The sequence below is a fragment of the Elephantulus edwardii genome, unplaced genomic scaffold (assembly GCF_000299155.1).
Source record: "Elephantulus edwardii isolate Elephantulus edwardi_28Jun2011 unplaced genomic scaffold, EleEdw1.0 scaffold00039, whole genome shotgun sequence".
NCBI classification, from domain to species: Eukaryota; Metazoa; Chordata; class Mammalia; order Macroscelidea; family Macroscelididae; genus Elephantulus; species Elephantulus edwardii.
The window spans coordinates 5,018,891-5,040,975 of NW_006399789.1; the positions used below are offsets into that span (position 1 = coordinate 5,018,891).

Below are 22,085 nucleotides of genomic sequence, written 5' to 3' on the forward strand. Positions count from 1 at the left end.
GGCTCGCCCCGGGTAGGGGGCCGAGGGCAGCCCGCCCTGGGCAGAGGGCCGCGACGGCTCACCCCGGGCAGGGGGCCGAGGGCAGCCCGCCCCGGGCAGAGGGCTGCGATGGCTGAAGTAGTCTTTTTTTTAAAAAGAAGAAGAAAAAGTGTGTGTGTGTGTGTGTGTGTGTGTGTGTACCGTCAAATTGGATCTGACTGGTACAGGAGACTGCCCCTCTTTCTCCAGCAGAGCATTAAGTAGAGTCTGGGTTTCCCCCTAACCCCCAGGTGCCTGTCGGGGCCTGGTTTTCAGCTGTCCACACCACAGCAGTGGGCAATGAGCTTAAAGCCCCTGATGGCTCTGGGCGCTGACTCTCACCAGTGGCTATGGATGAAGTCACAGGCGATTTTCAGCCAGCGCCCCTATTTTTGCTTTCTTTTTTTAAAAAAAAATTATATTGGCTTGCTTACAAAGTTCGCAGACATTTTATTTCACACAGATTTTTGTTTTCTTGATATTGAGATGTAATCCATATTGAAGGCTGCAATATTTAATTTTTATCAGCAAGTGCTTTAAGACTACTTCACTCACAGCAAGCAAGCCTGTGCCATCCACAAAATGAATGTTATTGATGAGTCTTTTTCCAATCCTAATGCCACATTCTTCTTCAAGAGTCCAGCATCTTGAATAATTTGTTCAGCATACAGATTAAATACATATGGAGAAAAACATAACCTTGATACATGTTGTTGTTGTTGTTGTTGTTGTTACATGCCATCGAGTCACTTGCGACTCATAGTGACCCTATGTACAACAGCCCTAAACTCTGCTCTTTCCTGTGCCAATTGCATCATCTCCGATACACCCATCCCAATTACCCCAGTCACTAAATCAATCCACCTCATTTAAAACCATGACATGTTCCTGTGCTCTGTTCACACAATAGCCTCTTGGTCTAGGGATAGGTCATCTTGCCGTGCTAGCATATGCCTCAGCTGAGAGGCTCCAGCAACCACTCAGGACCCCATCTTGACACGACATCACTGGTCTAAGGTGAGATCTGCGTCATATTTTGTGTGTTTGATTTGCTGTAAGAGGAAAGACACTAAGACATAAGAATACCATCTTGAGGCAGAAGCTTAGGGACAAGGATCTTCCTCCAGAATGGTCAGAGTGAAAATGCCTTCCCTTAGAGCTGATACTTAGGAAGCAGACATGGAGCCTCCTAAACTTATCTGTCAGTTTGTCTTACTGGGGAATTGATCTGCATTAATTACTAATTACAGCTAATTACTTTATAGCTTTGATAGATAGATAGACAGACAGACACATAGATGATAGAGATATAGAGATAGAGAATAGATATAGATATCTAATCTCTATATCTCTACCTATATATCTATCTAGATCTATATTCTTGCTTGTTTATCACTGTTCTAGTTAGTACAGCACTTGTCTGTCAGTTTGCTGTTCAAAGGTAACGTGTGCATTGTTGTGGTACTGAAAGCTATGCCACTAGTGTGTCAAATGCCAGAGGGTTCACTCATGGTGGACAGGTTTAGTTGTGCTTCCAGATTAAAACAGACGAGGAAGCAGAACTGGCCATTCATTTCTAAAATAGAAAGCCTCTGAAAACCTTATGAACAACAGAGAGCGCCCATAGGCAGCTCTGAAATGTACATAAAAAACCAGAGACAGATAACCAATAATGCTCTTTCTAGCAAAGTAAAAAAATTAAATGTGTTAAAGAATGCTCTTTCTGCCTAGATTAATGCAAACTGGAAAACAGATTATAGTGAAGGGTCAGCCAACCAGCTTCTCGGTTCTCTTCATTGTTGTTGTTAAGTGCCATCAAGTCAAATAAAACTCATAGCACCCCTGAACTACAGATCTAACCCTGTCCTATCCTGTGCCATCCTCACACTTCCTGACACACTAGAGCCTACTGTGGCAGTCACTGTGTCAATCCACCTGGTTCTCTGTGGATAGATGCAAATTGACTACATACTTTTTTTTTAAAAAGCGTTTCTCTTAATTTTCATTCTTTAATGTCACAAAATTGAATAAAATCACATACATATACTTGTAGAGTTTTACTCATGAATGTTGATGGTTGGGGTGTTTTTCTGGAATGTCAGAATTTTAAAAAAAAATAAAAATTGCCTCTCTGTCATCTAAATGTGTACTTTTGCCAGAAAATATGAATCTTGAAGATACTCTTTTCAAGAAAATGAAGGGGAAGAAAATCATCCTAAGAGTATTAAAGTGCAGCTTTGGAAAGGCTCCGCGTCCCAAACGCCAACGACATATGCCAGGCATGCAAGTAGCCAAGTTTGGTATTGGACAGATGCTAGAAGCACATGCTCCACTGAACAGCGATGCAGATTGAAAAGAGAAGAGGTTTTTTTCTCCAATTATTGTATGAGATGCATTTGTTTCAGGGTTTAAGAGACCGAGATGGGATTTAATCAATAAGCATTTCTCCAGATCTCCTACTTGATTTCCTAAAAGCCATTTTTAAAAGTCAAATGCTTTGCAATTAATCTCGGGTGAAAGAAAATAGAGTGGGAGAGCAGCACTCTGGGGTATGGCGGGGTACCATTTCCATGGGAACCAGCACTATGTCTGTGGTTAAAGGCTCCAGTGAAGCATCCCCAGCATGCTGAAGTCTAAGGCACAGGGCACAGGGCTAAGACAGTAGACAGCATGGCTTGCATCCCACAAAGCAATTCCTCAGTGGAAACTCCCCGCAGGAAACACCAGAGCCAGGCTCCCCCCCACTGCTGGGACACAGGACCATCAGTGTATCTGTCCCTACTGGAGGCGGAGTGGCTGGGAGGCAGGCAGCACAAAGCCCAGCAACCACAGGAAAGCAGAGGTGCGGGCACTCACCTCGGCGATCTTCAGCACAGCGCTCCCGTTCAGGTCAAACGTGGGGGTGTAGGTTATGCACAGTAAAACCTTCAACAGAGAGAGGTGAGAAGAGGAGGAGACGACAGAGGGTTAGACATTGAGAAACGGAGTATGTTTAGACATTGCATTTTCTTTTCATATTTATTTGTTATTGCAGCTTCAATACTCACCTGCTTTCTGTCCTCTCTGCTGTGTTTCCATTCCCGCCCACTGTTTTCTAACTAGTGCCTGCACTCCCCGTAATAAAACAGTCTATGCTTGGAAACATAAAGGCTGCTAACTTCTCCCTAAGAGAAGAGTCACTGCAAGATTGACCGGAAGCACTGCTTCTTAACAACTTCAGGAAAACCTTCTCATAAATACAGCAGCAGCAACAATAAAAAATCTACAGTAATAAGACTAAACAGCGCAACTCTGTGCTTAGTGCGTTACAAAAGAATCCAGACTTATAATGTGCCATTATGATATCATTCCATTCTACTAACCAGAAACCTGAGGTTTTTCTAGATAAGTTATCCAAGGTTGCACAGTTAACACGCTGAGGAGTTGAGATTTGAACACATGTCGTTTGACTCCGTGCTTTGAACCACCATTTAACACAGACCGTAAGTCTTCCCAAATCTAAACATCAGTGTAACTGGTGCTTCTCAGGCCCATTACAAATCCATGCATACAGGTTAGAAATTCCTTTACTGTTATGTCCAGTCGAGTGGGAACCAGCCCACAGGTGACCCCTAGGAGGTCCTCAAGAACAGTAAATTGCACTGGGGGACACGGTCCATCTTCCTTCTATGGAGCAGATGGTGAATTTGAACTTTGCCTTCAGGATGAGAGCACAGCTCCTTACTGCTAGTAAAGGTTTGTTTATCTTTCCTCAATATCCTCAGAAGGGCTGCACTGGGTTTATGTAATGTTTAAAGACAGATTTTTCTTCTTTCCCAAGATATTGAGACAATGGGAGTCCTTGGCTAGTGCAAATGCTTAACATACTTACCTGCTAAGCAGAAGGTTGTGGGTTTGAGTCTACTCTGAGGAACTTCTAAGGAAAGTCCTGGTAATACATTTCCCCAAATACTATCCATTGAAAATCCTATGGAACACAGCTTTATTCTGAAATACCTATTAGAAGGGACACGAGTTGGAACTGACTAGACAACTGGCTTTTATAGACAATGAGTCGATGACATTAGCAAGATCTTTAAGGACCATTACAACTTTCGATTTCTACTTGTAGAGCCATTAAAGAACAGATCAATAAAAGTCTGTGGCATTTTTAAGGATTGGACTCCCCCTCTAGCCCCCTCCACTTGGTTATTCTGACAGCATTCCAGACATAAAAGTGCTGGTATCTGCTCCTTGATCCAACACTCAGCTGCCATGCTCTGTCTGTCTCTCCATCTTGACCAGAGCTGTCCCCCTGATGAATTTCCCATTGGTCTCTGGCCAATTCACGAAAGGGCACTGAAGTCTGGAAATTTTCTTGAATACAGGATACACCCCTAATCAGCACTCCAAAAAGGGCAATCACCAGTTGGACCAATGAGTCTCTCTCAGACTCTGAGTTTTTATATTAGCTAATTACAAAGCCAGCTGGAGGGATAAACGCTTCTTCACAGAAAGCAAATGGGGATGTAGGTGAACAAGGAAAGAAAGGGTGTTGTCAATTTTAGTTCCAAGTTCAGGCCAGTTAATTTTGGTTCTGGTCCTGAGTCTTCTAATTCTTATGATGACTCCAGATTGATATTAACTCAATGCCTTCGTTTTTAAAAAAAGATTGATTTTAATGAAAGTTTACAGAGACTTTGGATTGTCATTCATTCATTCATTCATTCATTCTTTTCTCCCTGCCCAACTTCTTCCCCCCTCTCCCTCCCCTCCGAGTTTGCTCTGCTCTTTGTAAAGTAAAAGAAAAATGAATGCCTTCTTAAGAGAGGGAGATTATGAAAATTGCCAATTGGCCTCCTGAGAAAGGTTGCTTGGCTTTTTAACTGCCCCAAAGGACGGAGTTGGAGGTCCCTGGGTACTGCAAAGAGTGTGCGCCGATCGAAAGTTTGGCAGTTTGAATCCAACCAGCAGCAACTGCAGAAGAGAGACCTGATGATCCGCTTCTGTAGGGATCATGATCAAGAAACCCCCATAGTGTTCTACTCTATCACATGGAGGCTCCAGAACTCGGCATTGACTCAGCAGAATGCACTGAGTTAGGCTTTGGGGGCTAGGGTTTTGGTGGCGAAGGAAGGGGTACAGGCTGAGAGTTATCACCGGGTCTTAATCTAGCTTTAAGGGGAGGTCACATCATATACGGCCTCTATACTAACTGGCCCCTTTGCCTGAAGCCCTGCGTCCCTGAATCCTCCTACGCTCTCCCTCGTGTGGCTCACTTGGTCGACTTTTAGATCTCAACACTCAGAGATGCTGAGACCTTCACTGATGGACCCTCTTTGAAATAACCCACCAAATCTTGTTTCATTTAGTTCAGAGATGCGGTCTCCTAATCTCTCTGTTTGCCTGTGTCCTCAATTTATAATCTCCTCATTAGAACAGAAGCTCCATCGGCCTCTGTAAGGTCTGCAGAGGGTTCTCACATGCTGTTTTCCCTCTAAGTTTTTATTACATTACACAGCTAACCTTTCTTGAATCATTGCTCATAACAGTTGTCATTATTTTTCTGTACCTTTTTTCACTATGGGGGAAGGGAATTGAGGGAATTAAAGTTTATCTATGAAGGTGGTTTTGAAGCCTCCATCTGACATAGCTTGGACGTGTTGCAAGGAGGGACTAATCCCTGGACAGGGAAATCATGCTTGGAAGGATGGAGGGACAGTGCAAGAGAGGAAGACCCTTGCTGAGATGGACCGACTCAGTGACTGGGGTCAGCAGGGGCAGGCTTGTCAGAGACAATGAAATTGGTTCAAGAGAGAGCAGGGGTCAGAGCTGTTGTACATAGGGGTCACTATGAGTCGGGAGTCGACTTGATGGCACATACAACAACATGAAGGTGGTAGAAAACTCTGGTGGTCTAGTGGCAAGAAGCTGCTGCAATCCCGAAGGCACACGGTTTGAGGCTACCAGCTGCTCTGTGGGAGAAGGATGGACAATCTCCTCCTGTGCAATTAACTGCCTCTGAAAACCTGCTCCAGGGTCAGCTGTGGGTTGGTTCTTACTGTACAGTACACAACAACAACAACACAACATGAAGGTGGTAGTCCACACATTGGGGAGGTCAGTTAGTCCTTCTCGGTAACGTTTCAGTTTTAGTTAATTTAATTTTACTGTAGTAAGTACATGAAAAGAACGTTATCATTTTAAGCATTATCTTTTTTTTTTATTTTGTTCTGCTTTGTTTTGTTGATACAATGGCTTGGAGTTGCTTCTTACATTTCAAAAGTGAAAAGATTCAATAGCGGAGACAGTGAAAAACCATCATTTTATAGTCTTTTGATCTAGTTTCTCTTTGGCAGGACAGTTGCAATACAAACGTTTCTGCTTAACTCCTTTTTTGGAAAAATTATACTAGTTTATTTACAAAATTCAAATACACTGTTTTTCACACCAGTTCCTTTCCATTTCCCTTTCCCCCTCCACCCATCAAATTGTGCAACCCCATGATTAATCTCCGCCCTACACATCCTCACCCTCCGCTTCCACCCTTCCGCCGCTTGGATCCTCATACTCATTCTACAATCATGGTTTTATACAGTATTTGTCCTTGAGGGACTGAGTTCACTCAGCATCACGCTGTCCAGTTCCTCCTAAGTTAGGTAGTAACTTACAAAATCATTGTTGCTGCATGCTGCATAGTATTCCATTGTGTGAACACACCATTTTAAGCATTCTTATGTGTATAATTCAGTGGCACTAATTACATTCACCAGGCTGTTCAATCCCCACCACTATTTATTTCCAAAAGCCGTTTACCGTCACGAGCAGAAATTCAGTATCCCTTAATCAACAACTCCTTATTCTCCTCTTTCATCACCTCTGGTAATTACTAATCTACTTTCTGTCTCCATGGATTTTGGCTGTTGGCGGAAGTATGCACAGCAAACCTAGCAACTGACAACACTTCTCAACAGAAAAATAATGACAGTCAGTATGTTCCCAAACTGGTTAATTATTAACATTTCCAGTCCTGACAAGCAGCTTTTTGCCTCCCATCGACTGGTGCTTTCTGGCAGGTATATATGAGTAGGTTTAGAAGCAGGTGTCCAACAATGAACCTCATTTTCTGTCAGAAGGAACTGCTTTTGGTATAATTAGCCAGAGGCAATGGGAGCAGAGTCTATGGCAAAGTCCTTATAAAGGGTGTTATGGTGATAGTACTGGGAATGGAGACTCTCAGGGGGACAGAGGAAGCCCAAGAGGGAGGCCTCCCTGCCCCTAGGAATCTTAGGATCCCAGAACCTGGAGCCTTAAGTCAAATTCTTAAATATTATGAACAGATAAAAACATCCAACAATCCACTACTTGGTATGTGTCTTATAGAAACACGAGCCATCTCATGAGTAAACATATGCATACCCATATTCAATTGCTTGCTATGCATCTGAGAGCTGGACTATGATTAAGGTTGACAGAAGAATCTATGTCTTTGAGTTGTGGTGCTAGAAATGAGCATAAAACACATCATGGATCACCAAGAGAGAAGACAGGTCTATCCTAGAGAAGGTGAAACCAGGTTGCTCCTTGGAGATAAGAATTCTGAAACTTCATTTTACATACTTTTGGCATGTAGCCAGAAGGGACCAGTCCTTGGAGAAGATCATGAATGGAAAGGTAGAGGGACAGTGCAGGAAAGGGAAACCCCAGATAAGACGGACTAACACAATGACTGTAGCAATGCGGTGAAAGGTGTCAGAGATGGTGAAGTTGGCTCAGGATAGGAGAAGGTTCAGAGCTATTGTTCATAGGGTTGCTATAAGTTGTAGTTGACTCAAGGGAGCTCTGGTTAGTGATAATAAGCTGTGGTGCAATCCCGAAGGCACACTGTTCGAATCCACCAGCTGCTTCATGGGAGAAGGATGGGCATTGTTCTCCGATGCAAATAACTGCCTCAAAAAACCCACCAGAGGGCCAGCTATGGGTTGGTTCTGACTCGACATTACACAACAACAACAAAGGTATATAACAACAACAATTCATCACATCACTATACATTACAGTAAAAAAGATAGAAAAAAGGCAAAGGCCCAAGAATGATAATCAAACTATGAGATAGATTATATATATACTTAAACCAATCCACTGCCCTCAAGTAGAAACTGACTGATAGTCAACCCTCCACTGGGTGTCCGAGGCTCTAAATCACATGGGAATAGCTAGTCTGTCTCCTAAGGTGACACTGGTGGATTTGAACCATCAGAGAGGTGAGGCCTTTGGAGTTAGCAATGCTCTCTATGGACTACACCACCCTCCAGGTAAGAAGAATGACATGCAATTTTCAAAACATCTCACAACATAGGCAAGCCTGGAGGACATTATGGTAGGTACAAGGAGGCCATTTCAAAAGGACAATTTGCTACACAAACATTCAGTCAAAACACAATCAAAAGGTTTCATGGGGAAAAAAAAGGTTCTTGAAGAAAGGTCCCTGAGGTCAGGCCTGAGGTTTGACCAAGCTATTGGTGGCTGGTGGATTAAAACAACAACAGGAATGAGAAGCAAAGCACATTAATAAGCTAGCACGACCTCCCTGAACTCACACACAGTCTTGTGGCGTTGGAAGGCAGGGCCAGTTTTCATTACAAGACGACAGTGCTGTGGTCTCCTGTGACTCGGACAGATCAAGGGCACGGTCAGTGTCTAGCCAAGATGATGCCTCACACAGAAATGAGTGATCAGAACTGATAAACGAGGAAACGAATGTCCCCAATGCCTCACAAGCACTAATTCACTGGATTAAAACCCAGACGGGATGTAGAAAATTTGGGGCGCCAGCAACTTAATTTAAGATGTCTGCCTCCCATTGCATAATGAGGGCCGAGAGTTGAGATTAACATTCTGAGCACATTTTCAGGGAAAACGGGAGCACCGAAACACCGAGGGCAATTAATTAACAATATATCCCTCCCAGCTTCCTCAGACCATACTGACCACGTTATCACTGAACAGCAGGAACTGGGGTGATAGGCAGTCTTGCAATTGAGCTTGCTGGCGCAGGCTCTACAAACAAACTAAGAAAACAAAGACCAAGGGGGAAAACCCCCCACAAAAGAGAAACAACATTACAGTGATGGATCAAGATCCTGATAATTTAAAAAAGAAAGTAAAGGGAGCTCTGGTGGCCTAGTGGCAAGAAGCTACGCTGCAATCCCGAAGGCATGAGGTTCGAATCCACCAGATGTTCTGCTGGAGAAGGAGGGGCAAACTCCTCCCGTGCCAGCTGGATCTGACTTGACAGTACACAACAAGATGGGGGGAGGGGGAATCAATAAAAAAATAAATAGCTGTTACGTAAAAGAACCCAAAAGTAACCTTACATTCACTGTCACTGAATAACTGCCAACTCCTGGCAATTCTCGATCAGTTTTCTGAGACCATAACGCTTGATGAGAGGAGAATGGCTGTTCTTCTCTGGATGAACAGCCAGTGGATTTGAACCAGAAGAGACTCGCAGCCTTTGGGTTCATGGTGCAACTCGCTAGTACACTACCAAAGCTCATATGCACAAAAAACCAACCCCTCAATCTAAAACGTGTGTAGAAACCATAGGCTAAAGTGAGACAGTAAAATGCTGTTTATTAAAAGAATCAGACAGACGTTCAGAAACTAGAGAACTTGGTTTCATCAGGAATAGTGTGGGGAGAGCTACCAAAGGCTGTATGATCACAGCGCTTCCATGACCTGGGAACACCCTGGATGAAGCCTCTCCCAAGCACGTCTCACGAACCATGACCAGGGTTTCTCCTTCAGGCACACTCTCTGCAAATGCAATCAAGACCCATCTATCCTGATTTCCCCTTGACTTTTCCCAAGTGTTCCAGATATACGATCATGGCCTGTGGTCCAGTGTTTGTCGTGCTTTGCTTATGTCCTCTTGTTGTTGTTGTGTCTTGTTGAGTAGCAACTTGCAGCCGACCCTCCAACAGGCTTTCAGAGGCAGTAAATCACATGGAAAGGGACTGCCAATCCACCTCTTGAGGAGATGGTGGATTTGAGCCATGTGCCTTTGAAACAGCAGCGCAGATTCTTGCCACTAAGCCAACAGAGCTCCTCCTGATGTATTCTACCCCTTATCTTCCAAATGCCCACCCCCTCCTCAGGAGAAGAATGCAAATGAATGTTCAGAAAAATGGTACCTATGGAACCTATCTCTAAACTATCTTCCCATGGAGGTTAAACAGGTTTCCATTTGACATAACATCCATTATAACCTAATTCATAGGCTTATTTTAAGTAGAAAAAGAATCAGAAAAATAAGATCATCTACATTCAAAAGTATACATCTTTCTGAGTTTGTCCATCATTAGTTATCACTGCTCCGAAGGCCTAATGCTCAGAATTCTTGTGCCTCGTCCAGCGCCACTTTCTTCCTTTTGTACCAGCTCCCTCTTAGGCTCCAATTAAAATCATTATCATTAAGGCTCTACTGCTGTGGGGTTGCAGTAATTAACCATATCTAACACAAATTAAATGCTTGAACAATTTTATGTCTGGGCTGACCCAGTAAAAGCTACTGCTCTGTATGGTAAAAACTAATTTACAGAGGTCTTGGCAGCATCATGATAGGTGGTGAAGTGACTGAGATTATGAAAAGCTTCAACTTGTTTGGCTCCACAATCAACACTCTTGGTACTAGCAGCCAGGAAATAAAAAGATGAATTGCATTGGGAAAATCTGCAGTCAGGACCTCTCCAAAGTACTGAAGAGAATAATATCAGTCTGGAGACTTAGGTGCACCTGACCCAGGCCATGATCTTTCCAATTACTTGTTATGCATCAGAAGGTTGGACAATGAGTAAAAATGACAGAAGAATTGATGTCGTTGATCTGTGGTGTTGGAGAAGAATACTGATTATATTATGGACTGCTAGGAGAGCAAACAGGTTCCTCCTGGAGAGGGCAAAACCAGGCTGCTCCCTGAGGGCAAGGATTTTGAAAACCTGACATACTTTGGGCATGCTGTAAGGAGAGACTAGTCCTTGGAGAGGGACATCATGTTTGGAAGGGTAGAGGGACAATACAAGAGAGGAAGAGCCTAGATGTGATAGACTGACTCAGTGACTAGGGTAATGGGAAGTAGGTGTATCAGAGACAATGAAGCTGACTCAAGATATTGCAGGATTTAGGCCTGTTGTATATAGGGTTGCTATGAGTTGCAAGTGATTTGACGACACACAACAACAAGACAAAATGGCAATTTTTGAGAAATAAACATATTTTTGATGAGAGAACATTTGAACAAAGTACTGAGACAAAGGAAAAAGAAAACAAACGAAAAATTATGGAAGCAGATAAAACGCACTATCAGAAAGAGAGCTGACATTTGAGTTAGTCTACCCACAAAGCACATGAGGCTATGGGGGCATCTGCAATGAGCAAGAGATACTTCCTCTTTTCTGAACCATTTAAAATGGATTTCATTTACACACAACTGCTTCTTGAGGCAATTGCAATTTCATTTAGCCAAACAGCAGATGTTATTTATAAATCAAACTAAATAAATTACTCAAATACCAAAGTCAATGCTGTTGATTCCAGCTCTTGGAACCCAGAAGCCACGTGGGGAAAGATGAGGAAGTCGGCCGCCATGACGCTTGACAGCCTCAGAAATCCCAGGGGGCTGCAGTCCTACTCTGTCCTGTGGGGCGGCTGGGAGTCAGAATAAACTACGAGAGCACAAGATAATGACTAAAAGATAAGTACAGCCCACAGAAGGCTGCCTGCTAGTCTTTCCTCACACATAAGAAAAAACTTCTTACTTTCTTTTAATCTTTACTGTATTTTTATATGGTTTCTGCATACCATGAAACTTCCCTATGTATCATTTTCATAAGTGAACTATGCCAATACTTCTCACACGTATTGTTTTCACAAATTTCCTTTTCAGTTTCTTTTTTCTCTTCCTAACAGATTTTGTGTTAAATCTTCGTCTTGGTGCCTGTTGATGCAAAGGCTGGGTTTCCAGCCTACAAATCCTCACCAGTTTACCTTTGGGTTTTAAAACAGCCCAACTTCTTGGCAAGATCCTTTTCTGCTTTCTCCAAAGCAGGAAGAAACCACTTTTTCCGCCCTGCAAAATCCCTTGCCAGGGCAATTATCCCTACACTACAAGATGCTGAGATCTGTACACCCTGCGCCGGAGAGGCCACAGCCACACACATGCAGCCTTACCTTCCAGCTGAGACTGGCCACCGGCATCTCTCACCTACTCAGATTGCTACAGGTACTGAGGGGTTGCATGCCCCTCACTTAGATGAGACAGGGACACTGAACTCCCAGGAGCCCTTTGGGGCTGGGAGACACCCAAATCTACCCTGTCCTGCCACCCAGCACTGCAGAACCAAGGCGCATGTGGGCCACAGCCCCTATTTATGATCAGGAGATAGCAGCCCCTCATGCAGCCTTCTGACTGAATCAGGAACTACATTACTGGATGGAAATGAGCTACAAGCAATTCCACACCCTCGGTTCTGGCTGGGCACCACCCCAGAGCAAACGAGTGGGTTCAATTGTTTAAGATACCAGAGCATTACCAAGCTTAATCCATGGCTTTCCAACCAGAACCCATATCTTTATTATACAATTATGATCAAAAGACCATTTGTGGACTTTTGAATGAGAGTGCCAAAGGCCAAATATCATCTCTAGAACTGTCACAAGACAAGCTTCCAGAAACCCCAGAACTGCAAGGCTTTTTGAAAGGATCTAGGATAAGACACTGGAACTTCATTTTGCTTCATAAATCTTACACTACAGGTAACAATGAGTAGTAGAGTTATAGTTGTTCTCCCTTAAACCGGGAGAAAGGATGAAAGTTATACAGGTATCAAGGACTTTGGTTCACAGGGTCACTAGGAGTCGCCTACAACTTGATGGCACTTATCAACAACTGCAGCATAGAGAGAGCAAGAGAGAGAGAGCGAGAGCGAGAGAGAACGAGAGAGAGCAGTTGGCTTAGCGGACAGAAAGCCATGCTCCCAAGCCAAAGGTGGATGACTCTACTCTGTGGCCCTCAGGCCTGCCTTTAATGGTTTTTGGTGAAACATTCTTCTCGGTCATGTAACCCTGGTCTGCCAACTTGCTGTACAGAGGTAACTCATGGTTGCTGTGAAGCCGAACACTGTGACACTGATGAGTCAAATGTGAGAATGGTTACCCAGGGTGTGCAGTGTTTGGTGGAGTTCCCAATTAAAACAAGCATTGAAGCAGGAGTGGCATCCACTTCCATAATAACTTGCCTCTGAAAACCCTATGAATCTGGAGAAAGGATGAAAGTTAAACAGGTGTCCAGGGCTTTCGTTCACAGGGTCGCTATGAGTCACCTATGACACGACGACACTTAACAACACAACAACAACAACATAGTTTGAATGTTGAATAACTAGAAATTGTGGAAAAATGAAACAGAGGGTATGAATATTGATATTCTAGGCATTAGTGAGATGAGATGGACTGGCTTTAGCCACTTTGAATCAGATAACCACATGGTATACAATGCTGACAATGAAGAAGAATGGTGTTGCGTTCATAGTAAAAAAGTAAATTTCAAGTTCTCTTCTGAAGTACAATGTTGTGAGTTACAGGATATATTCCATATGCATACAAGGAATACTTGTTCAAATGGCTATTATTCAAATATATGCTCCTACATACAGATTCAAAGAGGAAGAAATTGAAAATTTTTCCCAAATCTTGCAGTCTGAAATTTACTGGACATACAAGCAAGATGAATTAATAATAATTTTTGGCTAGGATGCAAATATTGGCAACAATGAAGGAACTGTAGTTGGAAAATATGGGGTTGGTGATAGAAATGAGACAGAAATCAAAAGATCTAAATTTGTATTTTAAATGATTTATTCATTGCAAATACCTTTAAAAAAACCCACAAACAGTAAATTTGCACATGGACCTCACTTGATGGACTGCATAGGAATCCGATTGACTATATCCATGAAAAGAATTGTTGGAAAAGCTCAGTATTAGCAGTTAAAACTAGGCCAAGGGCAAGCTGTGGGTCAGACCATCAATTACTCATATACAAATTAAAATTTAGGGCCAAAGAAAATGAAAACAAGTCCACAAGAACCAAAATATGATCTTGAATCTATTCCACCTGAATTTCACAATAATCAGAGAACAGGTTTGAAGTACTAGACACCAATGATTGAAGATCAGATGAGTTATGGGATGGTATAAAGGACATCATCCATGAAGAGAGCAAAAGGTCATTACAAAAATGTAAGAGAAAGAGAAGAACAAAATAGACGTCAGAAGAGACTCTGAATATTGCACTAGAGCATAATGAAGCCAAAAACAAGCTGAAGTAAAAAAGATTTCAAAGGGCAGCTTGAGAAGACAAAGCAAAGTATAACAATGGAATGAGCAAAGAGCTAGAATTAGAGAATTAAAAAGGTTCATGGAATTTACAACGAATTTTTTTCTATTCAGAAATGTCTCATAATATTAAACTGCTTGTATTTCCTTAAATAGTGCCTTTAAAGTAGTTAACTCTTTCAGATCTGACAGTGTGAAGTGATCTCTCTTAAATTAGCCCTTCTCTTAAAACCCACCACTCAACCAGGAACTCTGGCTTCAACTCCTCTCGTCCTAACAGGTATTCTTTCATCCTCACTCCACAATCTCCAGCAGCTCACGATTCTCTTTTTTGCAGTAAGAGCGACACTGGTCCCTTCTCATTTCCACTAATCTGATTTAAGTCCCTGGGACCATTTGCTAAGATATTTAAACCATTTCACTTGTGTCTCTGACTCAGTTGTATGGATTTCTAGAATCCCTGCACATAGGCAAAGCTTCCTCAAACCATAAATTTCTATCACTCAGATCTTGGATCATGTTGTATATTGCTTTCTCTGGAGATTCTCAAGCCTTACAGATTCCAGGTGGCACCTGGCGCGGGCCTCTTGAACCTACTTCAACCTCATTGCAGGCTCACCACCCTCTATCCCTTTTCTAATCCTGTTACATCCCTGTGCTTTTCCATCTTGGAGCTTTTTCTTCTCTACAGGTATGCCTTCCCCTTAAGCTAATTACCTGAATCTCAATACTTTCATAATTACCTCTTCCTTGTAATGTTGACCTCCCTAGATGAAGATGGTTTCTCCTTCTGAATTTGCCCAGAGCCCCCCGCCCCCCAATACAGTGCACACAGCTACTTTGAGTTATTACAGCATCTGGAACACAGCGGTCGGTCAGTGGTGGGCCTTTCCTTTTCTAGGAGGGAGACTCAGGCTCAATTCCCAGCCAATACAATGTTCCCACCCATTACACTGTCACCATCTGCTCCTCCTTCTCTTCTTCCCATGCTTGTCTAGCAGTGGCAGCTTCTGCACTGCTGTGATGTGGAACACGTTTCAATGGAGCTTCCAGACCAAGACAGATCAGAGAGCAGACCTGAGCATCTACAAAACAGCCAGTGAAAACTGTTATGATCCAGAGCCAATCATGGACAACAAACTACATACTGCACCAGGCAAATCTGCTGAAAACAATATTCCTCAAAGTGATGTCACTTTGATCATTGCTATTTTGAGTCATCTCATAAGCAGGAGAAGGATGGATAATGAAAAAGGATAACAAGAGGAGGGATTAGTGCATCTGAATTGTGACCTTGGCAAAGGTAATAAAGATGATGTGAACGCTAAGGAGCTATTCCTCGGAAGGAATGTCAAGGTTAGAGAGATGGAAGGTCAGCAAAGAGGAAGATCCCCAATGAGATGGATTCACACGGTGACTTCAGCAATGGGCTCCGATGTATTGGAGACGATGAGGATGGTACAGGATAGGGCAGCGTTCACATCGGCTCTTCACCGGGTGGCTATGAGTCATACTCGACTGGATGGCACCTAACAAGGAGAAGGAACTCTAGTCACCCAGTAGTCAGTTGTTAACAGAAAGACTGGTGATTTGAACACATTACCTGCTATGTCAGAGGAAAATGTTGCAATCTGCTTCCATCAGGATTACAACATTGGATGTTCTATGAGGAAGTTTTACTCTGCCTACTGGGTTGCTCTGAATTAGAACAGACAAGAAGACCACAAGTAACAGAAGAATTAAAGGGAAAAAAGATACCGAAGAAATCCAATCAGAATGCTCCTTAGAACCAATGATGGCGAGATGCCGTATAGCATGTGTTCGACACATCATCTATAGTGACCAATTGCTAGAAAAAGATACCACATTTAGCAAAATAAAATGAGGGTAAGCCTCAATGAGATGGACTGACAAATAGTCACAACTGTGGACAGAAATATAACAACGATCAGGTACAGGGCGAGGTAATATTTTGTTTTGTCATTTATAAAGTCATTGGTACCAGTTAGGAAATCAAAAGACAAACTGCATTAGGAAAATCTGCTGTCAGGGATGTATCCAGTGTGCTCAAGAGGACTGATGTCAGTATAAAGACTAAAGTGTTCCCTGTCCAGGCCATGGTCTTCACCATGCATCAGAGAGCTGGACAATGACTAAGGATGACAGAAGAAGAGTGAAGTCTTTGAGTTGTGGTGCTGGAGAAGAGCACTGAGCATATCATGGACTGTCAAGAGAATACGCAAGTCAGTGCTGGAGAAAGTAAAACCAAGTGCTCCTTGGAGGCAAGGATTTTGAAGCTCTGTGTCATATCCTTTGGACATGTTTCCATGAAGGACCCATCCTTGGAGAAGGACATCATGCATGGATGGATGGGATAGTACAGGGGAGGGAGACCCTGGATGAAACTGATTGATACGGTGACTGGAGTAACAGGTGCAGCTGTGTCACAGACGGTGTCATTAGCTCAGGACAGGGCAAAATTCAGGGCTACTGTGCAGTAGTAGGTCTCTATGAGCTGCAAGTGACTACAGCACATACAAGGTCACCATGAATTAGACCCAACTCTATGACAACTAACAACAACAAACATGATGATGTCCCTCTTTAGGGAATAGGAAAAAAAATATATGAAGAATCCACACATACTTTTCATTACCATTACTATATAAGGAAATTACCCTGCTTTGTTGTTGTTGTTGTTGTTGTTGTGTACCGTAGAGTCAAAACCAAGCCATAGCTGACTTTCTGGTGGGTTTTCAGGGGCAATTAATCACATGGGAGGAGAATGCCCACCCTTCTCCCACGGAGCAGCTGGTGGCCTTGAGCCTTTAGGACTGTAGCACAGCTTCTTGCCACTAGGCCACCAGTGCTCCCTGCTTTAGGTAATATATAGAGACTAAAATAAAAAGATGAAATAGAAAGGGACTTCTGCAGCAATGGTATTTCTAGCTCATCATTTGCGTGAGTTCCGAGAGGGTGTTGCTAATAAAAACATTCTGACCACAGCAGGGGCTCCAGGTGCTCCTCCACAGCACCAGCTCAGGGCAGGCCCACCACGAGGACATCGCTGCTGAGCTGGGCCAGCTGGTAGGGTCGGTGGACTCCATGAAGCCTGGGCTCTAGTCCCTCTATCACCACATGGCGCTTTACCTCCTGTGCCAGCGCCGGGTAGAAACTATAAAAATAACAAACGAAGTCAGGAGACCTGGTTGTCAAAGGGGTTTGCATACAGCATCATGGCCACAGAAACCAAGCAGATACATGCACACCCATGTTTATCGCAGCTTTGTTTACAATAGCAAAGAGTTGGAAGCAACCTAAGGGCCCATCAACAAACGAATGGATAGAGAAGCTGTGGTATATCCACACAATGGAATACTACACCGCATTGAAAAACAAGGAACTTATGCAATATTATTCAAAATGGGTGACCCTGGAGGACATTATGCCGAGTGAAATATCTCAGTCACAAAGGGACAAATACTGCATGGTGCCACTGTTGTAGAATAGGTCTGTCATCAGGGCTGGGGTATGACAGAAAAAACTGGATAAATTATGTATATTGTATTGAAACAGATGAGGGAAAGAACAGATTGGAGGTGATATATGATTGAGTATTATGGTTAGCACAGAAATCCAGAATTAAGGTTGCATAGAGAAGTGTACTCGGGGTGGGGGGAAAGGGATGGGGGAATTGTATACTAATGAATGAATTTTTTTTATTCTTTTTCTCTTCAGAGAGGGGAGCGAACTGGTGGGGAGGGGTGGGCAGGGAGAAAAGTGCGGCAATGAATGAATGGAAATCCAAAACCTCTGTAAATGTCTACTAAAATTAATAATAAAAAAAAGATTAGCCGCTTGTTCTTTTCTAAAATCTTAATAAAAATGAAAGGTAACTGTTGTCATATGCCAGGAATTTGCCCAGGGCCTTCTTTCCTCTTAGACGATTTAAGACTTTACCACAACCTTGCTAGGTATGCACTGTTCTTACTCACAATTCTATACATAGGGAAAACTGAGATACGAGTAGATTTCATCAGCCTTCCAAGGTCGCCAGGCCTTCTAGCTCTAACAGCTTAACCCTTTACTTCAAAAATTACTTTGTGCCACTGTTGTAAAACAAGACTGACATTGGGGTTGGGGGGATACTGAGGAAGATAGGATAAATAATGTACAATGCATTGAAACAGATGAGGGAGAGAACTGTTTAAAAGGGATATGTGATTAGGTATTATTGTCATGACAGGAGTCCAGAACAAAGGCTGCATGGTGGAGTGGACTTGTGGGGAGGGATTGTATAACAAGGAAAGAATTTTCTTTTACTTTTCAAAGAGAAGAGTGAATTGGGGGGAGGGAGGAGTGTGTAGGGAGAAAAGTGCAAGAATGAATGAATGGAAATAGTCTCTGGAAACTTTCATGAAAATGAATAATAATAAAAAAATTAAAAAATATTACTTTGGAAAATACAGTGTGTGGGGGGGGAAGTAAAAAGAAGTCTAAAGTCAATTAAATCCAATGGCTGTTTTATAAGACAGTAGTACCATCCTCCCATTTGGGTAGAGACACCTGATGACTTAAAGTTTCCTCAGTGAAGTCCTTGTTACTCTGAGAGAGTCTTATTCTCTCATTATGCTTCATTATTTTTCTTTTACCTTGCAATGAACTCATACCCCTGGGTTTCGAAAATATGTGCCCTCTTCCACCTATCTAAGCACCAGATCTAAGCACTGACCTCTACAAAACCTTCTCAAAAAAAGATCAAGTCAAAGTCATTGCCATGGAGTCAGAACCTTCAGCAGGTTTTCAGAGGCTACAAATCACACAGGAGGAAATGGCACATCTTCCTCTCACAGAGTAGCTGGTGGATTTGAACCACCAAAGAGGGAGAGGTACAGCTCTTCAGCTAGCAGTACCGCTCTGTATGGACCACACCACCAGCTGTTGTTGACGCTGTTGTGGGCCATCAAGTCAGAACCAACGCACAGCTGATTCTCCAGTGGGTTTCCAGTGGCAGTAAACTGCACGGGACAGTGCCCATCCTTCTCCTGTAGAGCAGCTGGTAGATTTGAAATGCACGCCTTCCGGGTCGCACCACAGGTTCTTACCCTTAGGCCAGCAGAGCAGGACGCCCTAGGAAGATGTAAGGAGCTGAAAAGGCCTTAAGCCAAACTGAGTAACTGAACCACTTCCACCTCAGCTTATCTGCAAAAAGGAATGTATGATGATGTGTGAGGATACTTGTACAACATGCAAATTTGTGCTTACATTGTAACTTCTGAAACCACAGACATTACAATCTATATCACAATTGAGGGGAGAGGGACTTTTTTTCCTTTATCCTGTAGGGCCACTGAGAAACATCACATATGCTTCCTTCCACTCTCCATTAGTCAGTAACCAAATTAACAAGTAATTAGTAAGCCATGTGCCAGATGCTCTGTGCGGCACCTAAGGGATAAAACCAATATTAATAAGCGTATCATTAGTTTTCACTTATTAGCTAGTGAAATTTTCCTGCCGTGCTTGTGCCAAGCACATAAATGAACTAGATGGAGCGATAGCAATGCTTCACCAGTTGGGTCTCTGCAGACAGTCCACTGGGCTTCGCTGACCTCACACCGCTCTGAACACAGTGCCACTTTCCTTTGATTAAAGTGGGTGGGGGGTGGAAGAGCAAAGAGTCGGTCATATGCCGACAGCCTCTTGCTGGGGAAAAGAACCCAGGCTGTGAGTCTTAGGTCATTTCTGGAATGTTATCTCAATTGTAGCTAGCAGACTGCGAGTTATGTCTCAGTACTGTCCTTTTACTGGGCCCATGGCTATCCTCAGGGGACCCCTGGTTGCCCGGCGGTTAAAGCACTCAGCAGCCAACTCAAAGGCCAGTCGTTTGAATTCACTTGCTGCTCCGAAGAATAAAAAGGTGACACTCTGTTTCCACAAAGATTTTGCAGCCTTGGAAACTCTGGGCAGTTGTACTCCTTCCTGCAGGTTTGCCAGGTGCTGGAATTCACTTCCACAGCAATGGATCTGACTGTAGGTTAGTTAGACGTCCCAGATGAGGACTACACTTGCTTGCCTTCCTGACCACGGAGCTCTGTCACCTGACAAATGTACCGGTCACTGGGATGGAAAGAGAAGTCTAGAACTTAAACAAGTTCTCCTCCCCCCACCTTCTGCTCGCTGACTGCAACAAAGATCTGGTGGCTGGGGAGAGGGCAGCCCTTGTGGACCATAAGGCGGAGAAGCAAAATCTGGAAAAGCAAGTCTCTGGTAACATGGTTCATCCCATACTGACTCACGTTCATTTGAAAGTAAAATAAGGTTCTGCCGCATCTCAGCGGAAAGTAATCCTGATCTACAACAAGCCTTTCTCCACTTCCCACCATAATTCTTGCCAACGTCCTTTTTCTGTTCTCAATCTTCTTCACTTTTTTTTTATCTTCCTCACTTTAAATGCTAATTTTTCAGGTTGGCCTTCTCAGGCTTCCTCTCCTTCTGTCCTCCACCAAGCACTGTATTGCCAACAGAAACATGAGCCCTGGTGGCACAGTGTTCAAATCACTCCACTACTCATCTAACGGTGGGTGGGTTAACCCCACCTGCTGCCGTACAGGAGAAAGAAGGAGCCGTCGATTCTGTAAAGATTTACAAGCTTTGAGATACTGAGGGGCAGTTCCACTCTGTACTAGAGGCTGGAGAAGAGCTGGAATGGATTCTATGGCTGTAGTTTGATTTATTGCAGTCAGAAATAGATTGAACCCGTAACCAAGATACATTAATATTAATGGGTGATGGGAATGTGAAAGAAAGGAACCAGAAGGAGGATCAGTAGTCGGAAAATATGGACTTGGTGATAGAAATGAGGCTCACATATTTTGGATACGTGGCCAGGAGACTGGTCCTTGGAGAGGGACATCGTGCTTGGAAAGGTAGAGGGACAGCGCAGGAGAGGAAGAACCTCTATAAGGTGGATTGATTCAGGACTGGGGTGATGAGGGTTGGTGTATCAGAGACAGTAAGATTGGCTCAGGACAGGGCATGATTCAGAGTTGCTGTACATATGGTCGCAGATGGCTTGATGGTACATAACAACAACAACAGTTTGGTTTAATCCCCTAGATATTATTTCATATCATTAATCACCATTAAAATGTAACATACTTTGTTGATTTCCGTCTCTATCATTAGCCTCCAGACAGACACAGATTCTGCTCTTAATTGGATTTTACCATACCAATGCCTATAGGGCCTACTTCAGTGCCTGGCACATGGCAAAGAATCAAAGATTTACTGAATAAATGATTGAAATAATGGGAGGTTCTCCCAACAGAACTAAGAACTCTGGGACAGCCACAGGAAATCCTAAGGGTCTCAGCAATTAACACTTTTTAAAATTGCAAGAAAACCTATTTTCCATTACGCCAGCACTGTCCTCAAAGATATTTAAACACACAGAGGATGTTGTGGGGCTCGTTTTCCCTTTTTACCAAGAATTCCCAAGCGACACTGAAAGAATTAATCCAGTAACACAATTTAATAACATTCTATAGTGGGAAAAGTTTATCTCAAAATGTTGTTGTTGTTATGTGCCGTCAAGTCGCCTGTGACTCATAGCGACCTTATGTACAATAGCCCTAAACTCCGCTCTGTCCTGTGCCAATCGCACTGTCTCTGACACTCCCATCCCAATT

At 43.2% G+C, this 22,085-nt stretch overlaps 1 protein-coding gene across 1 annotated transcript in view; it reads right to left on the bottom strand.

Annotated features, from left to right (window-relative positions):
- The window catches only part of KIAA1244 (KIAA1244 ortholog), a 219,695-nt gene that overhangs the window by 125,032 nt on the left and 72,578 nt on the right, over positions 1-22,085 (bottom strand). The window contains exon 5 of the mRNA XM_006884948.1: positions 2,875-2,943. Within this exon, the coding sequence (XP_006885010.1) occupies positions 2,875-2,943 (69 nt within the window). The remainder of the gene's footprint in view (positions 1-2,874; positions 2,944-22,085) is intronic.